General features: G+C 60.9%; 1 protein-coding gene across 4 annotated transcripts in view; it reads left to right on the forward strand.

Moving 5' to 3' along the window:
* The window catches only part of Rxrg (retinoid X receptor gamma), a 38,330-nt gene extending 17,079 nt beyond the window's left edge, over window positions 1-21,251 (forward strand). For all 4 annotated transcript variants that reach the window (XM_005319858.4, XM_021722698.3, XM_013356192.4 and 1 more), the window contains 8 exons: window positions 3,435-3,579; window positions 5,435-5,614; window positions 13,380-13,540; window positions 13,640-13,769; window positions 14,840-14,972; window positions 15,687-15,778; window positions 16,775-16,880; window positions 20,793-21,251. In XM_005319858.4, the coding sequence (XP_005319915.1) occupies window positions 3,435-3,579; window positions 5,435-5,614; window positions 13,380-13,540; window positions 13,640-13,769; window positions 14,840-14,972; window positions 15,687-15,778; window positions 16,775-16,880; window positions 20,793-20,940 (1,095 nt within the window). In that variant the 3' untranslated portion in view covers window positions 20,941-21,251. The remainder of the gene's footprint in view (window positions 1-3,434; window positions 3,580-5,434; window positions 5,615-13,379; window positions 13,541-13,639; window positions 13,770-14,839; window positions 14,973-15,686; window positions 15,779-16,774; window positions 16,881-20,792) is intronic.
* Window positions 21,252-23,590: the final 2,339 nt, after the last annotated feature.

Raw genomic sequence — 23,590 nt, forward strand, 5'->3', positions numbered from 1 at the left:
TGCACGCGGGAACAGCAGCGCCTGCTGCAGCCAGCCCTTGGAGTACACAGAGCTCAGCAAGGTGGGACCGGCTCCGTGGAGGCTGCCGGAGCATCGAGGAAGCAGCGGTCCCCTCCGAGTCTGCAGACGAAGACCAGCCGGCTGCCCAGGGTGTTTCTGCCAAGGCCTGGGGAGCGGCCAGCGTGCTTGGAGAGGCAGACGCACTCCCTGCCTGGTGAACCCCTGCTCTGAGGTGCCCTGCGCAGCGGAGTGGGCTCCAGTGGAATAAGAGGGGCGGGCAGAGACTCCAGGCCGACAGACCTGCGCTCTGATGGACGTAGATCCACTGCGCTCTCGGTCCACCCAGTCCCCAAGTCAGCCAGAGAGAGGGGAGAGAACACCAGCCACCTGTCCCACCACTCTGTCCCCTCACCATCTGGACTCATGAAGAGGTGTTGGAGAGGGGCTGCTGGCTCAGACTGGGGACTGTCCCAAAGCTCTTCCAGGGGGTCCTGGCCCAGGAGGTGGGGTGGGAAGTGCTGGAGCAGGCGGGGACCGAGGTCCTCTTGACACCCAGGTCGATGACCTGGATCCGGGATGGAAGGTTCTGGCTCCCGGCTGGGACCTACCTGGGACCTGGGCAGGTGCAACAGCCTGGGGCTTCTCCTCAGTCCTCGCGTCACTTGTCCTGTCCTTCTCGGAGGTGGACCTGCCCTTCTGCGTGCCACTTGTCCTGCCCTTCTCGGGGGTGGAGTCTCAAGGGCTTGGCCCCTCTGCTCAGTCCTCGAGGGGCTCCTCATTGCCTCCTAAACCATCGCCTCCAGGCTCTGTCACAGCCCCCCTCAGCCTCGCCTCTCAGCCTCCCCTGGGCTTCCCTCCGGGCCTGGCTCGGGAAGCCTGTGTCCACACTGGTCCGTCCAATCCTGCCCACTTTCAAGGGCTCAGTTCAAAAATTCCTGCTCCTGGAAGTCTCCCTGACCAGTAGGATGTGCTCCTTCTCCTTCCTCCTCAGCTACCCACTGACTTTGATCTGGTGGCCGGTTTGGGAGACAGTGCCAGCGCCCCCTCCTCTCTGTGTCTTCACGCCATTTCTGAACGAGCAAATCGACAAACCACTTTAGGGCTCAGTGTCCTCGGACATGAAACAGGAAGACCTTGGGGTTGTGAGGATTGGAAGAATTGAAGAGCCCAAGCAAGGCTCTGTAGTGGTCCACAACAGGACCACTGTTCTGTGACAGCGTGGGCTGGCCGCATGGGGCCGTCCTGCTGCAGACGGGGTGCGGGGGATGGCAAGGTCCTCTGATCCACGGTGGCCTCCTATCCCTCGACCTCTCTGCCCGTCTGAGGATTAGGGGCAGAGCCGCGGTGCCAGCTGACCTTGAGTTCCAACCTCTGGGGCGATCCAAGTGCTGATTTCCACCTTCTTGAGGTTCTCGGGCAGAGCCGGAACCCAGTGCAGACGGGGGTCATTGTGCACCTGTGGTCCCTCCCATGGCCGTGCCCGGGTGCTGGGGAGCTGAGACACTGGGGATCAGGCTGTCCAGGTGGCAGGCAGCAGTGGTCTCTCTCAAAGCTCCAGTGTGCACCTGGGCCGGGGACCACCGTGCTGCCTCAAGACAGAGCAAAGGCACACACCCCGGGGGCCATCAGCCTGTGACACTGTGGCCTCCCACCACATGTGTGTAGCTGTTACACAAAACACGTCTTAAGAGCAACGGTGACTCTGTTTCAAAGTGAGGCACCAAGGGCTGTGTCTTCTCCCCACCCCTCACGACATGCCCCTGGACCCTCTGTCCACTCCTGTGCTCCATAAGCATCTCCTTTGTGAACTGAAACGCCAGTGACTTGGAGAATCCCATCGCGGGTTCTCTGGCTGTCTGTGTCTTGTCACTCAGCCCTGCGTCCCACAGCCCTGGAGTAGAGGAGGAGGGCCCAGCTGCTCACCCTGGGAATCGCAGCCGTCTTGGTGAGGAGACGGGATTCAATAGCAGAGGGGACAGGGATGCCCTCCTGTGGGAGACCAACCTTGCACATGACTGGGTCACACTCCCGGCTGGGTGCTGAGGCGCTCAGTCACAGACATGTGGCAGAGCTTTCCCCACCCTTCTTGGGTTCCAGGGTCGGTGTCTCCTGCACAGGTGTGTCTTCCTACAGCCCTGTGGGTGGAGCTGTGCTCACCTGTTCCTTTGTAATATAACCCCTTGCCCTGTTTAGGGTAGAATCTTCCATGGAAGTGCCTTGTGTGTGTCCCCTTCTCTTACTGTGCCCTTGGGTGTGGCCTAACCAGGTGTCAGTCAACCTGCTGACAGTGGACATCATGAAGATAGACTCAGCCCCCTGACCTGACCCCTTGCCTCATTTGAGTAGCTTCTCCTCAATAAAAGGGCTCAGCGCATGCTCTCTCTCTCTCTCTCTCTCTCTCTCTCTCTCTCTCTTCCTGTGGACCCTTAAGGTCAGGGGAGCCATCTCAGCGACCCCAAAGAAAAAGGTCCTTGGGTCTCTTGTGTGGTTATTTCGTGCAGCCCAGTCAGCCCAGTTCAACTGGAGTAAACCTGAGCCTTTTAGTCGTGAGAACAGAAACCCGGCACCCTCCTCCAGCCCCGACGGCCATGGGGCATCTGGGGACACGTGTGCACGACCCACCCTGCTCTACCTTCTGGTGCTTGTCCCTGTTCCGGCTCCTCCGTGGGACTGTGTTGAGGACAGGAGAGAGACCTAGGTTTTGTGCCTCCTTCTCAGTGCTGGCCCATGCCCAGGGGCACCCAGAGGAACTTGGGATCAGTCTCACGTTTGTTAACGTGTTTTCTCCCGTGGACATAAAACACGGAGCAGCAACTTCTCAGTCACCTCCCAAGAGCACTGGATGCTGCGGGGTGGGTGGGAGCTGGTGGGAGGCACACGGGAGGCCAGCTTTGCCCGCTCTGCCACCTGCTGGCCCCACATCAGGCGCTGGAGAGAGGAAGCAGAACTGTCTGCAGGTTTTCTGCTTTCATGGAGGGACATCTGTTACTTACGGGCAAGTTCAAAAACCTACCCTGGGGCCCTCGACATGATTTCGGTGCTTCTGCGATGATTGGGCACTTGGTGGCCCACCCCAGTGGGCTCCTGGGGTGAGCCTGCACCTCCCTTCCTCCTCATGGTGAGCTCCACCAGGGTGTGCATTTGTGTCTGCCTCTGTGCCCTGGAGCCAGGCATAGTGTCTGGGCTGGTGGCACAGCTGACACTGTCCCAGCGAGCAGTGGGACAGTGCGACCCGTGTGCGGCCCGTCTCTGTTCGCCAGCAGAGACGGAGTGCAGTAACCTGGGTCAGGGCCGCCTTCCTCTCTTGCATGGCTTGTTGCCTTAGGCTGATGTCCCAGTGGCAGTTCCCGACCTCTGTGCTGGGAACGGCTCCCTGCCGCGGGCCCCGGGCACAGGTCCACTCTGGCCAGGCTTATTCATGTGTTTTCTTCCAGCTCAATGTGGTCAACAGCGTCAGCAGCTCGGAGGACATCAAGCCCTTACCGGGGCTTCCTGGGCTTGGAAACATGAGCTACCCGTCGGCCAGCCCCGGATCTCTGGTTAAACACATCTGTGCCATCTGTGGGGACAGATCCTCAGGTACATGCAAAAGCGGGCCCCTGAGGAGGGGAGGCCACCCTGCACCCTGGACTCTTTGCACACAGGAAAGGGAGACACCCTTCATCCCTACTCCTGCCAGTGGGCTCACAGCCTGAGTCCTGGGGCACCTCAGTCTGGGTCCTCTCCCAGGACGGGGCTTCCTGGCAGCATTTCAGGGATCCCGCTGCAGGGGCACCATGGCTGTGTGCATGGGGAAGAGCTGCACTCATTAGCTGGAGTGTCCTTAATTTTTAAAAAGGAATTTTATGATTATAAAATGTCCCAAATAAATAATTATAAAAGCAATAGGCATTGCCAAAACTTTGAAGAATTAGAAAAGTACAAAGGAAAACTAAAAATTACCCATAAAGTCCCCAAGACAGACACACTCTTTCAGACTTTAGCATATTTTCTTTTGTGGCATTACAGATTTTTAACGTTTCTACGGGCATGCACAAATGTGCTTGACTGACTTGTCTTCTTTGATCCTCTTCCCTTTTTGCCCCAATTATTTTTTGGTTGCATCCAACTCTGCTGTGGTGGTTTGAAGAACGAGCAGGCAGGGAAGGTCCTGGCTGGTGAATGTTGCCTCCTGTCCCCCACCCCTGGCTCCTACAGGAGGCCACTCTATTGCAAGTCACAGGTGCTGGAGCGTTCTAGCCAGTGACTGATAGTCACTTGCCCAGGAAGTCAGTTCCAAGTCCTGCAGGCTGGGCCACTGCTGGCCACCGCCCCGCGGGCATCTGCTGGCTTGGGTCACTTCAGCTACGATGTGGGGTTCGCGCTCATGCTGCAGAGTCAGGGGGTCTGCCACACGGTGGGTGGAGGGGTCCTGTGTTTCTTAAAGACAATGTGTCAGAGCTGAGAGCAGCAGGTGCTTTGAGCCCAAGAACAAACACTGGGCTGGTCACTGCTGGGGACTTGGGGAATCTGCCTGGTCATCTACTTAGCCCGGTGGCCCTGTCATCGGCCACCTCCAGCCGCCTGTCATCGGGTGCGTCCTCTGAGATGCAGGCTCTGGCAGGCGGCTGCCCGTGTCTGCTCGTTCTCAGGGACTCCGGCTCCCTGCAGCGTCAGAGTTCCAGCTCCTGGGGTCCCCCTGGCCCAGCAGTCAGCCCTGGGCCTGGGTGAGCGGCTTCCTTGTGCTTGTTGAGTTCCACCGTGTCAAGCACTTGGCAGGGCAATGTGGTCACTCCGCAATGCCCATGTGGGGGTGGCCTGGTGTCCCGCCAGACACATGAGCCATTCCCGTGGGGGCGACTGGGTAATAAAGCAATGTGGCAGATTATTCTAGGTAAGCGGAATCTCCTCTGTCAGATCTTTGTGTCACACCTCCAGGTGGAGTGTCCTGCTGTGTTATAAAATCACGTGCTCAGTTGCTCATCAGCAGGCACTAGTGCTTCAAGACTCGTGGCGTGGGATTCTGTTCATGGTTTATGGCACAGGACGCTGATTTTAAGTGGGGCTCCCAAGCCTCAGCTCCCCTTTGGAGAAAGTCTAGTTGGGCCGAGGTCCTTCTCCTGCTAGGTCATGCCTGGTGGGTAGACATGGTTTTATTGACCACATACACCAAGATCTCCAACTGAGGCAGGATGTTGGCTTCACCAAATCCAAGAGTTGCTTCTAGAAATAAAGTCAAGTCCCAGGCCCGGTGCTTTCTAACCAGGCCATCGGCCTTCGGGGAAGAGGGAGGGCAAGGGGAAGGACGGCACCCCCCGCCTCAGTTCGGTTCCTGACACCCAGCTGCTCCTGGGCTGTTGTTCTGTGGGTGCCCAGGGCACGTGCTGCTCCTGGGAGAGCCGCGGGCATCTCGGAGTGCACAGAGAGCGCCTAACTTGTCCATTTCTGGTGGCAGGAAAGCACTACGGGGTGTACAGCTGCGAGGGCTGCAAGGGCTTCTTCAAGAGGACCATCAGGAAGGACCTGGTCTACACCTGCCGGGACAACAAGGACTGCCTCATCGACAAGCGCCAGCGCAACCGCTGCCAGTACTGCCGCTACCAGAAGTGCCTGGTCATGGGCATGAAGCGGGAGGGTGAGCAACCTCGGTCGGCGGGCAGTGTGTGTCGGGGAGGTGGCGACAGAGGGGGGACTGGCGGGAGAAGACTTAAAGTCAGGTGGCTGTGGGTTCTGTGGTTTCTCAAGAAAATGTGCTCCTAGAGCACGAGGGCAGGGCGCCATGCTCCTCCACGCTCACCATCCTCCCTGGGGCCCAAGAGTGAGCCCACACTGAGCCTCTCCCTCTTCCTCCCTGCAGCTAGGCAGCAGGCCTCAGGGCTGAGGTGTCGTTGTCCTGTGCCCTGGTCCTCGTACACAGGTCCTCAGAGCTGAGGTGACCTGGTCCTCATGGAGGTCTCAGGGCTGAGGTGACCTGGTCTCTGATGGAGGTCTCAGGGCTGAGGTGACCTGGTCCTGTGCCCTGGTCTCTGATGGAGGTCTCAGGGCTGAGGGGACCTGGTCCTGTGCCCTGGTCTCTGATGGAGGTCCTCAGGGCTGAGGTGACCTGGTCCTGTGCCCTGGTCTCTGGAGGTCCTCAGGGCTGAGGTGACCTGGTCCTGTGCCCTGGTCTCTGGTGGAGGTCTCAGGGCTGAGGGGACCTGGTCCTGTGCCCTGGTCTCTGATGGAGGTCCTCAGGGCTGAGGTGACCTGGTCCTGTGCTCTGGTCTCTGATGGAGGTCCTCAGGGCTGAGGTGACCTGGTCCTGTGCCCTGGTCTCTGATGGAGGTCTCAGGGCTGAGGGGACCTGGTCCTGTGCCCTGGTCTCTGGTGGAGGTCCTCAGGGCTGAGGGGACCTGGTCCTGTGCCCTGGTCTCTGGTGGAGGTCCTCAGGGCTGAGGGGACCTGGTCCTGTGCCCTGGTCTCTGATGGAGGTCTCAGGGCTGAGGTGACCTGGTCCTGTGCCCTGGTCTCTGGTGGAGGTCCTCAGGGCTGAGGGGACCTGGTCCTGTGCCCTGGTCTCTGGTGGAGGTCCTCAGGGCTGAGGGGACCTGGTCCTGTGCTCTGGTCTCTGATGGAGGTCTCAGGGCTGAGGTGACCTGGTCCTGTGCCCTGGTCTCTGATGGAGGTCCTCAGGGCTGAGGTGACCTGGTCCTGTGCTCTGGTCTCTGATGGCGGTCCTCAGGGCTGAGGGGACCTGGTCCTGTGCTCTGGTCTCTGATGGAGGTCTCAGGGCTGAGGTGACCTGGTCCTGTGCCCTGGTCTCTGATGGAGGTCCTCAGGGCTGAGGGGACCTGGTCCTGTGCTCTGGTCTCTGATGGAGGTTTTCAGGGCTGAGGTGACCTGGTCCTGTGCTCTGGTCTCTGGTGGAGGTCCTCAGGGCTGAGGGGACCTGGTCCTGTGCCCTGGTCTCTGATGGAGGTCCTCAGGGCTGAGGTGACCTGGTCCTGTGCCCTGGTCTCTGGTGGAGGTCCTCAGGGCTGAGGTGACCTGGTCCTGTGCTCTGGTCTCTGATGGAGGTCCTCAGGGCTGAGGTGACCTGGTCCTGTGCCCTGGTCTCTGATGGAGGTCTCAGGGCTGAGGGGACCTGGTCCTGTGCCCTGGTCTCTGATGGAGGTCCTCAGGGCTGAGGTGACCTGGTCCTGTGCTCTGGTCTCTGATGGAGGTCCTCAGGGCTGAGGTGACCTGGTCCTGTGCCCTGGTCTCTGATGGAGGTCTCAGGGCTGAGGGGACCTGGTCCTGTGCCCTGGTCTCTGATGGAGGTCTCAGGGCTGAGGTGACCTGGTCCTGTGCCCTGGTCTCTGATGGAGGTCCTCAGGGCTGAGGGGACCTGGTCCTGTGCTCTGGTCTCTGATGGAGGTCTCAGGGCTGAGGTGACCTGGTCCTGTGCCCTGGTCTCTGATGGAGGTCCTCAGGGCTGAGGTGACCTGGTCCTGTGCTCTGGTCTCTGATGGAGGTCCTCAGGGCTGAGGTGACCTGGTCCTGTGCCCTGGTCTCTGATGGAGGTCTCAGGGCTGAGGGGACCTGGTCCTGTGCCCTGGTCTCTGATGGAGGTCTCAGGGCTGAGGTGACCTGGTCCTGTGCCCTGGTCTCTGATGGAGGTCCTCAGGGCTGAGGGGACCTGGTCCTGTGCCCTGGTCTCTGATGGAGGTCTCAGGGCTGAGGGGACCTGGTCCTGTGCCCTGGTCTCTGATGGAGGTCTCAGGGCTGAGGTGACCTGGTCCTGTGCCCTGGTCTCTGATGGAGGTCTCAGGGCTGAGGTGACCTGGTCCTGTGCCCTGGTCTCTGATGGCGGTCCTCAGGGCTGAGGTGACCTGGTCCTGTGCCCTGGTCTCTGATGGAGGTCCTCAGGGCTGAGGTGACCTGGTCCTGTGCTCTGGTCTCTGATGGAGGTCCTCAGGGCTGAGGTGACCTGGTCCTGTGCCCTGGTCTCTGATGGAGGTCCTCAGGGCTGAGGTGACCTGGTCCTGTGCCCTGGTCTCTGATGGAGGTCCTCAGGGCTGAGGGGACCTGGTCCTGTGCCCTGGTCTCTGGTGGAGGTCCTCAGGGCTGAGGGGACCTGGTCCTGTGCCCTGGTCTCTGATGGAGGTCTCAGGGCTGAGGTGACCTGGTCCTGTGCCCTGGTCTCTGGTGGAGGTCCTCAGGGCTGAGGGGACCTGGTCCTGTGCCCTGGTCTCTGGTGGAGGTCCTCAGGGCTGAGGGGACCTGGTCCTGTGCTCTGGTCTCTGATGGAGGTCTCAGGGCTGAGGTGACCTGGTCCTGTGCCCTGGTCTCTGATGGAGGTCCTCAGGGCTGAGGTGACCTGGTCCTGTGCCCTGGTCTCTGATGGCGGTCCTCAGGGCTGAGGGGACCTGGTCCTGTGCTCTGGTCTCTGATGGAGGTCTCAGGGCTGAGGTGACCTGGTCCTGTGCCCTGGTCTCTGATGGAGGTCCTCAGGGCTGAGGGGACCTGGTCCTGTGCTCTGGTCTCTGATGGAGGTTTTCAGGGCTGAGGTGACCTGGTCCTGTGCTCTGGTCTCTGGTGGAGGTCCTCAGGGCTGAGGGGACCTGGTCCTGTGCCCTGGTCTCTGATGGAGGTCCTCAGGGCTGAGGTGACCTGGTCCTGTGCCCTGGTCTCTGGTGGAGGTCCTCAGGGCTGAGGTGACCTGGTCCTGTGCCCTGGTCTCTGATGGAGGTCCTCAGGGCTGAGGTGACCTGGTCCTGTGCCCTGGTCTCTGATGGAGGTCCTCAGGGCTGAGGTGTCGTGGTCCTGTGCCCTGGTCTCTGATGGAGGTCCTCAGGGCTGAGGTGACCTGGTCCTGTGCTCTGGTCTCTGATGGAGGTCCTCAGGGCTGAGGTGACCTGGTCCTGTGCTCTGGTCTCTGATGGAGGTCCTCAGGGCTGAGGTGACCTGGTCCTGTCTTTGCTGTCCCCATGGAGGGTCACACTGAGCCTCTTGGTGGACGGGTCTCTCCCTTCCAGTCCTGGGCCTCTGGGGTCGCTGCCCATACTCGTGACCCTTCTGTGCTGCAGACCCTTGGTGTTGGAGGATCTGTGTCTTTGGACTCTGACGTTACAGGTGTGACAGTCGTGGCCTCTCGGGGACCTTCGTGGTGCGTTGGAGGGTCACATCTCTAATGTAGGTGGCTGCTCTGGTGCAGGAGAAAAGACATGGAGGTGGGTTATTGCTCCTTTATGGGACTGAAGAGTCCACTGAGCAGCGGCTGAACGGAAGGGATGCTGATGCCTGCGGACGGCAGCCGTGTCCTGTGCTGGTCCTGGGTCCTGGTGCTGGCGTGACGTGGGCTCTGGAGTGAGGGTCCTCCCTCTGGCAGCAGGTGACAGTGGGATCACCCAGCAGCTCCTCCCGCTCCTTCCATGAGGAGGAGTCTGACGGGAAGCACGGAGGAAGAGCGAGGTCCTTGAGCCTCTGAGAAGAGGGAAGGCCACCCAGAAGGGGATGTGTGGAGAGGGTGGCCTTCAGGGTCACTGTCCCCGGGAGCCACTTCATAGTGGCGCACACAGGCCCAGCGAGGTGAAGGGTTTTCCAGGTCCGTGGCGGGAGACGAGTGGTGCCGGTCCCCACCCCCCGCGCTCAGTCCACTCGGCCTGTCCTGCAGGAGGTGTGGAGCTCAGTGTGGCCTAGCACTAGGGCTCAGGGGAGCCTGGGCTGTGCCAGCCCTAAGCTGAGGTCCTGGCGTCCCGCTGCCCGGCTGTTCAGCACACACCCGGCCTCAGGAGAGGCCACCCTCAGTTGTCAGACCAACCTGACCTCCTCCTTCACCACGTCCTCCTTGTGGACAGGGAGGTTCACACTGCGAGCGGAGAAGGAGTCTCAAGCAGGGGCTCCGTTAATGGCAAAATCAGGGTCGAATTCCCTGAAGCCGAGGTTGCTTTCTGTGAAGCTTGAAGGTGATTTTTTCTTGAGTGTCGCAAGTGTAGATTGCTTGAGGTCCGCAGAGGGGCCTCCCTTAGCTTGCTTCCCGTGTCTCCAAGTCAAGAGGACAGAGGCCCTGAGAACAGTTAACACAGGACGGACTCGGCCTTAGATCTGCCTACGAGGAGAACGCAGACTGTGATGTCCACGGGGTCCCTGGGTGAGGGCCGGGGAGAACGCAGACTGTGATGTCCACGGGGTCCCTGGGTGAGGGCCGGGGAGAACGCAGACTGTGATGTCCACGGGGTCCCTGGGTGAGGGCCGGGGAGAACGCAGACTGTGATGTCCACGGGGTCCCTGGGTGAGGGCCGGGGAGAACGCAGACTGTGATGTCCACGGGGTCCCTGGGTGAGGGCCGAGGAGAACGCAGACTGTGATGTCCACGGGGTCCCTGGGTGAGGGCCGAGGAGAAAGCAGACTGTGATGTCCACGGGGTCCCTGGGTGAGGGCCGGGGAGAACGCAGACTGTGATGTCCACGGGGTCCCTGGGTGAGGGCCGGGGAGAACGCAGACTGTGATGTCCACGGGGTCCCTGGGTGAGGGCCGGGGAGAACGCAGACTGTGATGTCCACGGGGTCCCTGGGTGAGGGCCGGGGAGAACGCAGACTGTGATGTCCACGGGGTCCCTGGGTGAGGGCCGAGGAGAACGCAGACTGTGATGTCCACGGGGTCCCTGGGTGAGGGCCGAGGAGAACGCAGACTGTGATGTCCACGGGGTCCCTGGGTGAGGGCCGGGGAGAACGCAGACTGTGATGTCCACGGGGTCCCTGGGTGAGGGCCGGGGAGAACGCAGGCTGTGATGTCCACGGGGTCCCTGGGTGAGGGCCGGGGAGAACGCAGACTGTGATGTCCACGGGGTCCCTGGGTGAGGGCCGAGGAGAACGCAGACTGTGATGTCCACGGGGTCCCTGGGTGAGGGCCGGGGAGAACGCAGACTGTGATGTCCACGGGGTCCCTGGGTGAGGGTCGAGGAGAACGCAGGCTGTGATGTCCACGGGGTCCCTGGGTGAGGGCCGGGGAGAACGCAGACTGTGATGTCCACGGGGTCCCTGGGTGAGGGCCGGGGAGAACGCAGACTGTGATGTCCACGGGGTCCCTGGGTGAGGGCCGGGGAGAACGCAGACTGTGATGTCCACGGGGTCCCTGGGTGAGGGCCGGGGAGAACGCAGACTGTGATGTCCACGGGGTCCCTGGGTGAGGGCCGGGGAGAACGCAGACTGTGATGTCCACGGGGTCCCTGGGTGGGGGTCGGGGAGAACGCAGACTGTGATGTCCACGGGGTCCCTGGATGAGGGCCGTGGAGGGAAAGCAAGGACGAGAAAGGAGGACCGGGAGGAAGAGGCCCGTGAGGCCAGGGGCTGGAGAGGACCAGAGGCGAGCCCAAGGGCCTGGAGAGGCCAGGGCAGAGGACGTGGCTGCTCTGTTGAGCTGCGCAGCGACTCACGGGTCCTCCCAGATCACTGCAGTTGGCCACTGCTTTGCAGATAGGGAAACCAAGGCCCCTAGGGGGGAGGGGTGGACCTGCCTGTGGAAGGTCCCTCCCCTCCCAGGCACAGGCTCCTGCCCGGCCCCTGCTCCTGCTCTCTGCCTCTCCTCACGGCCTCCCCTCCTTCCTACCCCTCCCCTGCCCCCATCACAAATCCCCATGTCCCCAGGCCTCTGGGTGAGTCTGCTGGGCTTGGAGACCCATCTGGCTGACCTTGAGACCAGCCATGACCCTGGCACTACAAGGTCAAAGTCAGCCCCTGTGCCTGTCCAGCCTGCTTGCCACAGTTGAAGTGGACTGTGTGGGGAGGACAGAGGAGAATAGAGGCCAAGGGCCAGTGCAGTCACAGAGTGAAAGGTCAGTGGGCCAGTCACGGAGGGCAAGGTCAGTGGGCCAGTCATGGGGGGCAAGGTCAGTGGGTCAGTCACGGAGGGCAAGGTCAGTGGGTCAGTCACGGAGGGCAAGGTCAGTGGGTCAGTCACGGAGGGCAAGGTCAGTGGGCCAGTCACAGAGGGCAAGGTCAGTGGGCCAGTCACAGAGGGCAAGGTCAGTGGGCCAGTCAGAGTGCAAGGTCAGTGGGCCAGTCATGGAGGGCAAGGTCAATGGGCCAGTCACGGGGGGCAAGGTCAGTGGGCCAGTCACGGAGGGCAAGGTCAGTGGGCCAGTCACGGAGGGCAAGGTCAGTGGGCCAGTCACGGAGGGCAAGGTCAGTGGGCCAGTCACGGGGGGCAAGGTCAGTGGGCCAGTCACGGGGGGCAAGATCAGTGGGCCAGTCACGGAGTGCAAGGTCAGTGGGCCAGTCACGGGGGGCAAGGTCAGTGGGCCAGTCACGGAGGGCAAGGTCAGTGGGCCAGTCACGGAGGGCAAGGTCAGTGGGCCAGTCACGGAGGGCAAGGTCAGTGGGCCAGTCACGGGGGGCAAGGTCAGTGGGCCAGTCACGGGGGGCAAGGTCAGTGGGCCAGTCACGGGGGGCAAGGTCAGTGGGCCAGTCACGGAGTGCAAGGTCAGTGGGCCAGTCACGGGGGGCAAGGTCAGTGGGCCAGTCACGGGGGGCAAGGTCAGTGGGCCAGTCACGGGGGGCAAGGTCAGTGGGTCAGTCACGGAGTGCAAGGTCAGTGGGCCAGTCACGGGGGGCAAGGTCAGTGGGCCAGTCACGGAGGGCAAGGTCAGTGGGCCAGTCACAGAGTGCAAGGTCAGTGGGCCAGTCATGGGGGGCAAGGTCACGGGGGGCAGAGTGAAGGTCAGTGGTCTGCTTACACAGGGGCTTTAAAACAAGATGTTGAACAAGATGGAGGGCACAGCCTTCCAGGGGATGGACACTCAGCCGACAGCGGCCACTCTCCTGCTGGAGAGAGTGGTCCTGAGTCTGCCTTGCCTCCTAACGTACAGACCAGAGTAGGAGTGGACCTTGATAAGACCCCGGAGATGGCTCCAGCTGTGCCCTTGTCTGTGTGCCCCCCAGAATCAGCCCTGACTCTGAATGTCATCTCGGTGACCTCCCTCCACCCTTCCCCCACTAAAGTGGCTCCTCCTCCCTGACGAGTGGGGTCAGGTGACGCTGTGTTCAGGCTGCACGAGGCACAGACCTGGTGGGAAGTGAATACAGGATGATATGGGATTCGACAGGGAGCCCTGGGGGTGTGGTCACCTCCTAAGGGGGCAGGCTGGCAGCTCACCAGGGTGGGGGCCGAGCAGAATGTGGGAGGCTGCAGTGAGCGAGGGGCCGGGCTCCTGAGGAGAGAGGTGCATGGCGGCTGTCCACCTCAGAAGGCAAACTTGGTGCAGTGGGAAGGATGTGGACGGAGGCCCCCAGCTCTGTGCCACCGAGCGCGTCTGTCAACAGGTGACAGCTGCCTCAGGGCCAGGACCACCCCTATTTCACACCAGGAAGCTGAGACCTGCGTGGTCCCAGCTCCTTGCTGCCTGGGTGGCGCGTGACTCCACGTGTCCTGCTGTTCACCAGCTGTGCAGGAAGAGCGGCAACGGAGCCGGGAGAGGGCGGAGAGCGAGGCCGACTGTGCGGGTGGTGGCCACGAGGACATGCCAGTGGAGAGGATCCTGGAGGCCGAGCTGGCGGTGGAGCCCAAGACGGAGTCCTACGGGGACCTGAGCATGGAGAGCTCGGTACGGCGGCCTCCCGCCAGGGCCCGTTCTGGGGCGGGGCGGGAGGAGGAGGCCTCGCAGAGCCCCAGGCCCTGCCCTCACGACTTTGTCCTTTCTTAGACCAACGACCCCGTCACCAACATCTGCCACGCAGCCGACAAGCAGCTCTTCACGCTGGTCGAGTGGGCCAAGCGCGTGCCCCACTTCTCGGACCTCACCTTGGAGGACCAGGTCATTCTGCTCCGGGCAGGTAAAGCTCACCAGGGCTCCTCTGCTGGGGGGCCGTCACTGAGCCTCCATTCTGAAATGTGCCTCCGACCCTGGTGGCCCACAGTGGCTTCATGACACTGTCACCTGTCCCAGCCATGTGGCAGGTCCACCCTGAGGCTGCCCTCTTCGGTCTTCTCACAGGATCTGTAGGGTCTTCAACTTGGACGGCCTTCCCAGAGCCCCCTCCTTCCCCAGGGGGACCCTGCCGCGTGGTGGCGGAGGGGGACTCTGGCCCACAGGTCACTGTGGCTCATAATCTGCGTCTGAATTTAAAGACTCTTGTGTTCTATTTATTGAGGATCGTCTGAGGCAGAGCCTCCCAGTTGTCATGAACTGCTGAGAGGAGAGGTCCCCACGTCACAGAGGAGACAGGGGCCAAGGTCTCTGCTCAGGTCTATCCTAGGTGGAGTTCCAGCCTCTCGCTCACAGACGCCATGAGCTGTGTTCTCCCTTGTCATTTCTGGGACACTGTGCAGTCCATTGGCAGTGGCCATGCCTCCCCTTTGTCACGGAGCCATTGGAGATTTGGTGGAGATGGGCTGGGTGTTGGGAACTGGCCCCTCACACCCGTTAGATCACCATCTCTGAGCGTTGGGGGAGCCTCACACTGTGCCCGTGTGGCTAGACGATGCCCAAGGAGCCCAGCCGGGCTGTCAGGGCCGGGCACAGGCTCAGGTGCCTCCACTGCACCCACTGGGCCGCTCACACAGTGTCTGGTAAAGGTCCATCCAAGGGGGTCCTTGTCCTCAAGCTGCCCGGGCTTCATGGAGAGACCATGGGGTGCAGAGTCCTGGAGTCGGCGGCCCTGGGCCTGCCCTGTCCTCTCCGGCTAGCAGTGGGGTCTTGAGCTACATCTCGGCCTCCCTCTGTGTCCAGTTATGCTTCTGGATGCCGGGTAGTGACACAGGTACTGGGTGTCACCAGCACAGGGGGCTGTGTGGTCCTCCCTCAAGGCCTCCTCTCCTGCAGGGGCTGTGTGGGCCTCCCCCCAAGGCCTCCTCTCCTGCAGGGGGCTATGTGGGCCTCCCCTCAAGGCCTCCTCTCCTGCAGGGTGGAACGAGCTGCTGATCGCCTCCTTCTCCCACCGCTCGGTCTCCGTGCAGGACGGCATCCTGCTGGCCACAGGTCTCCACGTCCACCGGAGCAGCGCCCACAGTGCTGGTGTCGGCTCCATCTTTGACAGGTGTCTCCCTTCCCCGGATTCTGTGTGTTGGTTCATGTGTGCACACCGCGTGCCCCACCATGCCTGGTGTTTCTGTGGGTAGTGCTGGGGTCTGGCGTAGCCGTCAGAGGTGCATGTGACTGTGTGGGACCATTAAGCACCTGGACACGCAGCCCTGGGTGAGGGGCCTTGAGAGAGGCGGAGTCACGTCTAGTGGCGTGACATGGGCCGGCGGATCCCCGCTGGGCTCGGGGGAGAGGTCGGGTCCCTGGCATCACTGGTTGGCAGGGTGGGAAGGCTAAGAGGCTTATCCTGGCAGACGGGAGGGGTACGGGCCCACGGCTGCCCGCAGGAGGCCTCCAGGTCCTGTCCTTTCCCACATGTTCCCTAGGAAGGCCAGTGTCCCTGGGGTGCCGTGGCAGGCTCCCTGGGGGCTCTCATCCTTGGACGCGGCCTCTGCTGGCCTTGCTCTGCCTACTGCGCCTCTCACAGACCTGCCCGTCCCTGGCTCTGCACCCGTTGCGTGGCTCACGCGGCTCCTTGCTGAGCGTTGCTGAGCGTTGCTGGCTGTCTCTGAGCCCCTGAGAGGAGGCTGTACACCAGACCCACCTCTGTTCCCAATCCCAGAGCACTGCCTGGGGAACCCGGTGGACCACCCCGGGGTCTGGCTTCCTTCTGCTGGGCCTGGGCCTGGCACTCACGGATTCCTCGCCACCCGCCCTTTTCTGTGCGCAGAGTTCTGACCGAGCTGGTTTCCAAGATGAAGGACATGCAGATGGACAAGTCGGAGCTGGGGTGCCTGCGAGCCATTGTGCTGTTCAACCCAGGTGACCGCGAGGAGCATGGACCCCCTCCAGGGCGGGCTCCGTGCCCAGTGGGTTCTGGTTCTGCAGCTCAGCTGAGCGAGAGCAGGCAGGGCCAGGAGTCCAGGGCGGGGGGGGGGGGTTCTCTGTTGGTGGCCTCTACCCCAGGGCCTCCCTGAAGGTGGTGAGTGGCAGGGAGCATGTGTGCCTGGGCGAGGACCAGGAGGACAGTGCGGTGGCCGTGAAGGAAGTGGTGGAGGGGTGCCGTGCTGGGGGTATCTCCAGGTGGCACCCTGGGTCTGCAGATGGATGGGGTCTGAGACTCCAAGAGAGAAGTCATATTCCATAACTCCGGGTCTTTGGTCCCCGAGCCTCTGGGAAAGGGAGTGCTCCTTCCTGCCTCGGGGAAACTCCAGGGAAGGCCACTCTGGTCCTGGGGGGAGGATCGGGGTTTGTCTTTGAACATTCAAAGGGGAGGTGGCAGTGGACCGAGAGGCACTACAGGGGGAAGCCAGGGCCTGGCACGAGGCTGAGGGTGCAGCGTCTGCTGGGGACAGGAAAGACGGCAGGCGGGTGGGGCCCAGCTGGCTGCTAGAGGAGCAGGACCCTGGGAGGGCGTCGGCAGTGGACGGACTCCAGGGTGCTGGGCGGGAGGCTCAGGGAGGGTGTCCAGGGAGGAAGGGAGCAGCTTCACCAGAGCCGCAGGCCACAGAGCGGTTCACGCAGCGACCTGCCATAGGATATGTCCTCGAGGCAGGACACGGGCAGTTTGGCTCTCAACCTGTGTGTGGGTAGAATGGCCCAGAAAGACCAGGCTGCCCCCCCCGGGGTCAGTGGGGGTGCACTCGTGTTGACAGGAGGCACGGAGGCCCAGTGCAGACCCCAGCGCTGTGGGTTGGCTCCATGGTGGAGCCTGTGGTGTCCCCTCCACCTAAGGGAGTGACCAGGGTGATGGGGACACCTCTGCGGGCGGGTGCCCCGTTCAGGGTTAACGGGGCCTAAAGCCACTGTGTTTTGCAGATGCCAAAGGTCTGTCCAACCCCTCGGAGGTGGAGACCCTGCGGGAGAAGGTCTATGCCACCCTGGAGGCCTACACCAAGCAGAAGTATCCGGAACAGCCAGGCAGGTGAGGCGCTGCACAGCCATGCTGGCAGCCAGAGCCGGACCCTCTGCAGGCAGCGTGTGCCTCTGTGCAGAGCCGGGCCCCTGTTCCCAGCTGAGTTCCCACACAGGCCTGAGCCTGGGCTCTGCGAGGTGGAGGGCCGCCTCCTGCTCTCCGTCCCCTGTCTGGTGTCCAGGCAGAGGTCCACAGAGCACAGTAGGCCTCCACTGCAGCCCCCCCAGCTGTCTCAGTCCCAGTGACCAGTCATGGTCCAAAGATATTAAGGGGAACATTCCAGAGATAAGCAGCTTGTAAGTTTTACAGTCTTCACTGCACACGATGAGACAGTTGTGTTTCCTGTTATTGGTGTTGACCGCTCGCTGCGCCTGATTTATAAATCGACTTTGGCATACACAGGGCTTGGGAGTGTCCTGCTTCAGGCAGGCATGGGGTCTGGGGAAGTAGCTGCTGCACAGGGGTCTGGGGTACAGGCCTGGGAGGGCTGCGCCAGCCGTGGATGCCTGGATCCCTGTGGGAATCGCGTGTCCACCCTGGGGAGCCGTAGAGGCTCGGGAAGGTGTCCCTGGTGGCAGCGAGCTGTGGTCTGATTTCAGCCTGCGCTGAGGTGACTGCATGGCTCTCAGGGCCCGCCCCCTTGGAAATCCCAGGCAGCAGCGAGCAAAGGCTCTGGGGTCAGGGAACATGGCCACTGGTCCCTGGGGTTCCTTCTGTGTGGCCCTGCTGAGCCACCTGGAGTATGGCTATTCCTGAGTCATTAAAGAGATGTCAACGTCTTCCCAAGTACAGCAGACTCTGAGAGGAGAAAATGTCCTCCAGTCTCACAGAAAGCTGGAGTGACAGACCGGCTCAAGACTGCCATGGCAGGATGGTTTCCACGCCCCCATCCTCACCGTGGTTGTACTCCTTGGTGAAGTCTGACTTGGGTTTGGCTGGTTATCCTCAGTCCTCCCTCCGTGGGGGACAGTCGGTGGTCCTCACTCCTGGTTGGTCTGTGGGCGGTTCTCTCGCTGGCTGTCTCTCAGGGACCTGCCATCTGTCCTGCGGCCACGTCCCATAGTCACTCTGGTTGGAGCAGGTGATTGGAGGGAGGAGAGGTGGGGAGCAGTGAGACGTGGGTTTGAGCAGTGCCCACTGCACCCTGCCCTGGCTGGCGCTGTGCCTGGCCCTGCCAGCCACACAGGGGCCGGGGCTGCAGGGGAGGAAGGAGAGGACGGGTTCCAGGCCCCGCTGGCTTCTCCCTTCCCCTGCAGCAGGAGACGCTGAAGGCCCTGCCCCGGCCATGGGGAGGAGGCCAGGGTGAGCCGCGGTGCCTGAGGCCTGGGCGGGATGCTCTCTGCCCACTCTTCCCACCCTGAAGCAGCACAGGGTGTTTCTGGGGCACAAGGTGTTCCTTTCCTGGAGTCAGCTCCAGGCCCCACTTTAATCTTAAAAAAGACACCCAGTTCTTTTTTCCTAATTATAAAAGAGATATTTGCTTTGGTAGGAAAAAAGAAAATTTTAAAGCAGGTGATACGATTCGACTGTAAATACGTTGGCACATTTTGTTCCAGCGTCCTTGTGAATTTGCATAGATACGTGTAAAAATACGTATTTGCAGATATGAGATTCTAGTTTGGCGTATTATTTTCTTCCTTCAGCAATTCTAGAAATTTTTATCAGATTACTGAAAAAGTATAGAATCATAATTTTCAATGGTTTTGGAATATTTTTCAATGTGGATGTGTTTTTATGATTTAGTCATTGCCCCAGAGATGACATTGAGGTTGTTCCTATTGAATGCCACTTTTAGGACTTTGGAAGGTGACTCTTCCAGGAAGAGGCTGCCAGGGGCCTGGCTCCCTCTGCACCCTGGGGAGGGACGCCAGTTCTCTGCCTGGGTGAGGCAGAGCCTGGAAACAGAGAGGGCCAGGGCTGTGTCCTGGGGCCCTGGGTTTGTCCAGCACAGCCTGGCAGAGGGCGCTCGCCCAGTCAAGGGTTCATGGGAGGCTCCGCAGGCACGTGGGGCAGTTGCTTGGCTCCAGCAGACGGCAGGGAAAGTGCGCAGGAGGCTGGTCCCCTTGCTGGGACCGGTACCCAGGAATCTGGGGGTCAGCGGCAGAGTGTGCACTTTTCTCAGCGGTAGAGTGCTGCCACCATGTGGTCACTGTGGAGAAGTGCACCACATGGGCTGGGTTCTTTGAGTGACAGATCGCAGAAGCCCAAACTCAGGAGGCACACAACTCACACAGGTTCTCTTGCACACACCATGGGCACTTTTGCAGGCCGCAGCTTCCTCTTGCTGCAACATACAAGGGAAGAATCAGGGTCACTCTGTGGCTGTGCCCATTAACGGGTGAGTTCATTGCATTGCCCTGAGCTTAGCCTACATCCAGCACAGACGGCAGAGAGAACAGCCATGGCTGTCCCATACAGGCGTCGACATTTTGGAGTGGAAAGTCCACCTTCAGAGTTAATCTCCTGTCAGTCTGACTTGCACATGACAGCAAGCCACTTCCCTGCTGGGCTCTGCCAGCTCTAGTGAGCTCAGAGCTCAGCCTCCTCCTCCAACCACCGCTCAGCTACATGGTCCTTCTTTTTCTTGTTTAGAATTTTAATTTTTAAAAGTATTTTTATAATAGACGGACACAGCATCTTTATTTTATTTTTGTGTGGTGCTGAGGATCCAGCCTAGTGCCTCCCACAGGCTAGGCAAGGGCTCCCCCCTGAGCCCCAGCCCGGCCGGCAGGGTCCTTCTGGAGACGCCCTCTTGTGCTTTAGCATGGAAGCTTCTGAAGCTCTGCGTTGACATCAGCCTTCACCTGAGGCTGGTTCAGTTAGGAAGAAAGCGGTTCCTACTTAAGATGGCGCCACTTTGCTCTCCCATATTGCTACCTGTTCTTCACGTGTCACCTGACATGAGCACAGAAAGGTGCACATTCTCAAGGAGCACTGGTGCTCCGGTCTGAGACTTGATGAGATAATGCAACACCCTGGGAAGCTCCAGCCCAAGTCCGAGATCTCTGAGTGAGGGCCACAGTGAAGAATGGGAGTTGGTCTCTGTGCTACTGATCGACAGTCGTGAGTGGAGCAACTCAGTTCCTAGTGTCCGTGGTCACATCACAAGGAGTTTCACTGGCAGGAAGGGACTTTGAGAAGGGCAAAGGGCCACTCAGGCCTGAACAGATGCACAGACGTGACCCACTGATCTGGCAAATGGCCTCAATCAAAGGACAGTGCGTGTGAGGGCGCGAAGCCAGGATGTGGGGTGTGGGTGGGTGGGCAAGCATGTGGGGGGTGTGAGAGCACTGGGAACACCCCCTGCACGTCCAAGCAGGGAGACTCGTGGGGAGGCACTGTGCACCCCTGTGTGGTCCCTGCTTCCACTCTCCCCGACTCCCTAGCTTAAAGCTGGTCACGGAGATCAGGAACAACTGGGTGACAATGGACACTGACTGGGCACACCAAGGTCACACAGCCAGTGACTGCACATGACAGGCGCCCTCCCCGGGGAGAGCAGGGCTCTCTTGGCCTTGCTCATCCTCTGGCCCAGAGCCTGAGGTGTGCCTGGCACACAGTGGGTCCACCTGCTCATCTGGCAGTGGCTGCTGTGAACCTAGAGCTCCTGGCGCCTCGGGCTCCAGCTCTCCCTGCAGGGGCCCCGGGAGCTGTACAGGGCTGGCCGTGTGGCCCCCTCCACCACGTGACAATGGCCATTCCTGCATATGTGCAGAATTGGAGACCCCAGGAGACCCCAGGAGGCCCCTGGGTCCCACTTCTGCCCTGGCCGGCCCTCTGCCTGGTTTCTGAAGCTCCCTGGGGCTACAGGCTCCATCGCCCCCACGTTCCCTCCCAGGCTTTCCCTGCAGCCTGGCGACAAGGCCAGCAGCTGCCTTGTGGGCCCCTCTGGGTCAGCAGTGCCCTCCGGCTTCCCTGCAGGTTCGCCAAGCTGCTGCTGCGCCTGCCCGCGCTGCGCTCCATTGGCTTGAAGTGCCTGGAGCACCTCTTCTTCTTCAAGCTCATCGGGGACACCCCCATTGACACCTTCCTCATGGAGATGTTGGAGACCCCGCTGCAGATCACCTGAGCTCCACAGCCGTGGCCCCCCAGGATCCCCGGCAGGTGTGTGGCGCCCACCTGCGCTCTTCCCTCCCCCGCCCCTCCCTGCCCCCCAAGATGATGCTCGTAATAAAGAAGACCCTTCTCCACGTGAGCCTTTGATAGATGGAGCTTTGTACAGACGTAAGGTGACCCTTCTTTGCTATCTATGGGGCTGGGTCTCTCTGGAAGGTCTTGGGAAGCTGGCCAAGCCTCTGTACATAGGACTGGTTTAAATTATTTTTTCACTTGCCATGGAAAGCGAACAAAGAACAAAATAATAAATATGATGTTGGCAAAGCTTGGTGCTCGTGTGTTATTGTGCAGGGGGCTTCTCCCCCGGGAGGGGCTGCGCTGCAGCTGAGGTCCCGGAGATAGTGCACCCCGGAGCCAGGTGCTGGGTCGCTGGGGGTCTGGGCAGCTGGCTCTGCGCCAGATGGCCCTGGGGAGACAGGGCGGGGACCCTGCCTTCCCGAGTCAGCTGGGTTTCTCCCTCCTAAGATGAACTGGTGGAGGAGGACTGCAGTGGGTTTACTGGACCCCCAAACCTACAGCAGGAGGGACAGAGGGGCCCCCAGTGTCACGAGTGTGCCACCTGAATGACTGGGTTCAATGGGGCTGCTCCCCTCTCTGTACCGTGGACCTGACCCTGCACACAGTAGGCCCACTGCAGTGTGTGCCGTGGAACCTGGTTCCACCCACTGAGAAGAGTTCCCTTGAGGGCGTGTGGACCGCAGGCACCTCTTCCCCCATGGACAGGTTGCCCTCTGCCCCCCCCCCCCCACAACTGACTCCACCATCAGGAATTGCGCAGCAAGTGCAGCCGCCTTGTACCCGGAAGGAGCGCCGAAGGATCCGCAGCCTTGGAGCCGAAGCAGTGGGCAGAGGATCTGAACTCTGCTGACGGTCCCTTTTCGTGTTATCTGCATTTGCTGTGGACTATAATGAACAGTTGGGCGGAGGCTGAATTTAACCGTAGGCTCCTGACCTCCGCCCTCCACAAGGCAGTTCACAAACCCAGTCAGTGTCTCAGGAGAGTGGGGCCTCCACTGGGTAGAGTCCTGTCCCACGTCCATCTCTTCATCCCCAAACCTGAGCTCTGCCTGCAGCTGACCAGGGCCGGGCAGTGTGGGGGTCTGCACACCCATCAGCCACGTCTCCCAGAACTGCTGGCCCCTTCAAGGCTGGCACCATGACCTTCAAAGCCCCAAAGGTCCCCTCCTTCCCCCTGGGTGCCCTGTGGCCTAGGAAAAGCAGCGAGTGGTCTATCAGGCCTCCAGGCCTCCAGGCCTCCAGGGACCTTCCTCTTCCACACCTCGCACTGAGGAGTGGATCATCCTGGGGGGACACAGCTCCCGGCTGCCCAGCCCAGTCTGGCTCACACAAGTGACCCCGGGGAATCCAGGGCGGGATCCAGCCTCTGAGCTCCTGGGCCCTGCAGCCTTGTCCCCAGCGTGGCGGAAGGCAGGCCCACGGCTCTGGACTGGAGGTGAGGGCTCTGGTCTGCTGCTGGGAGTCGGGCGATTGGGGAAGCTGCTTAACCTCACTGGCCTGCTTCCCTCCCTGATTTGAAAAGTCGGGAGAATGATCCCACCTCATACAGGGAAAGGCCAGAGAGCCACCTGGCTCAGCAGCAGAGCTCCTGCCTTGGCACAGGACCTACTCAGGATTGGGGCCTGCGGTGTCCGCTCCCGGAGGACTTATCCGCCTGAGCCTCAGCGGCCCGTCTGTAGACCAGGGTTCTCGGGAGGATGGTAGGAGCTGGGGACAGCAAAGCTCTCAGCGCCATCTCTGGCATAGAAGATGGCAAAAATATTAATTTATTTTCTGCCTAAGAGTGAGATTCTAGTTAGATGCCATTTTGGGTCTTTGAGATTACTAGAACATTCTATTCCCAGCCTGGCCTGGTTCATCCAAAGAAACTTGGGAGGAACCCAGAGGTTCTGGTTCTAGGTTGTGCCTTCACCAGTCCCTTTTCCTGATGGCCTGGGTCACAGGGGCTTGTGGGGAGAACCCGAGCCAAAGGCCTAGCTGCCTTTAGGGCAATGTCTGTCTTCCTGCTCTGAAAGCCAGCCCCTGGCCCCAGGGACCCCTCCTGACCCCCAGGTGCTTCTCCCCCTTCCTGGGGCCGCCCTCCTCGGAGCCCTGTGCTTCCTGAGGAGCACTGGCTGGCCTGCCCCCTTCCTGTGGCTCCGGGAAGCTGACCAGGAGCTCTGGGCTGGAACTGTGGGGTGCTTCCTGCTCAGAACCCCCAGGGGCTTTCTTTTGCCTATTAAGCTGTCTCACCATGAGCAAGTGTCCCACTGCCTGGCCTTCCTGTGGCAACGTCTTGAGACATTCGACTCGGGGTGTGTGTGTGTGTGTGTGTGTGTGTGTGTGCGTGCGCGTGCGCGTGTGCGTGCACTACTGGGGAAAGGCCAGGCTGCTGCCCAAGGAAGGCTGTGGAGAGAGCTCACTGAGTCTCCCTGCAGAGACCCTGGGGGACACACTGCCCAAAGGGGCTTTTCATGGCTTTGGAATTCTGACTAAAGCCCTCGGGTGGAGCTGGGAGATCCCCTCCTACTGTAGAGAGAAACTTATGAAGGTAGAGATGGTTCTGTGCCTCTCAAGTCTCCCTGAGCCTGAAAGCTGAGAGGAGC

Source organism: Ictidomys tridecemlineatus, chromosome 10 (genome assembly GCF_052094955.1).
Source record: "Ictidomys tridecemlineatus isolate mIctTri1 chromosome 10, mIctTri1.hap1, whole genome shotgun sequence".
Classification (NCBI taxonomy): Eukaryota; Metazoa; Chordata; class Mammalia; order Rodentia; family Sciuridae; genus Ictidomys; species Ictidomys tridecemlineatus.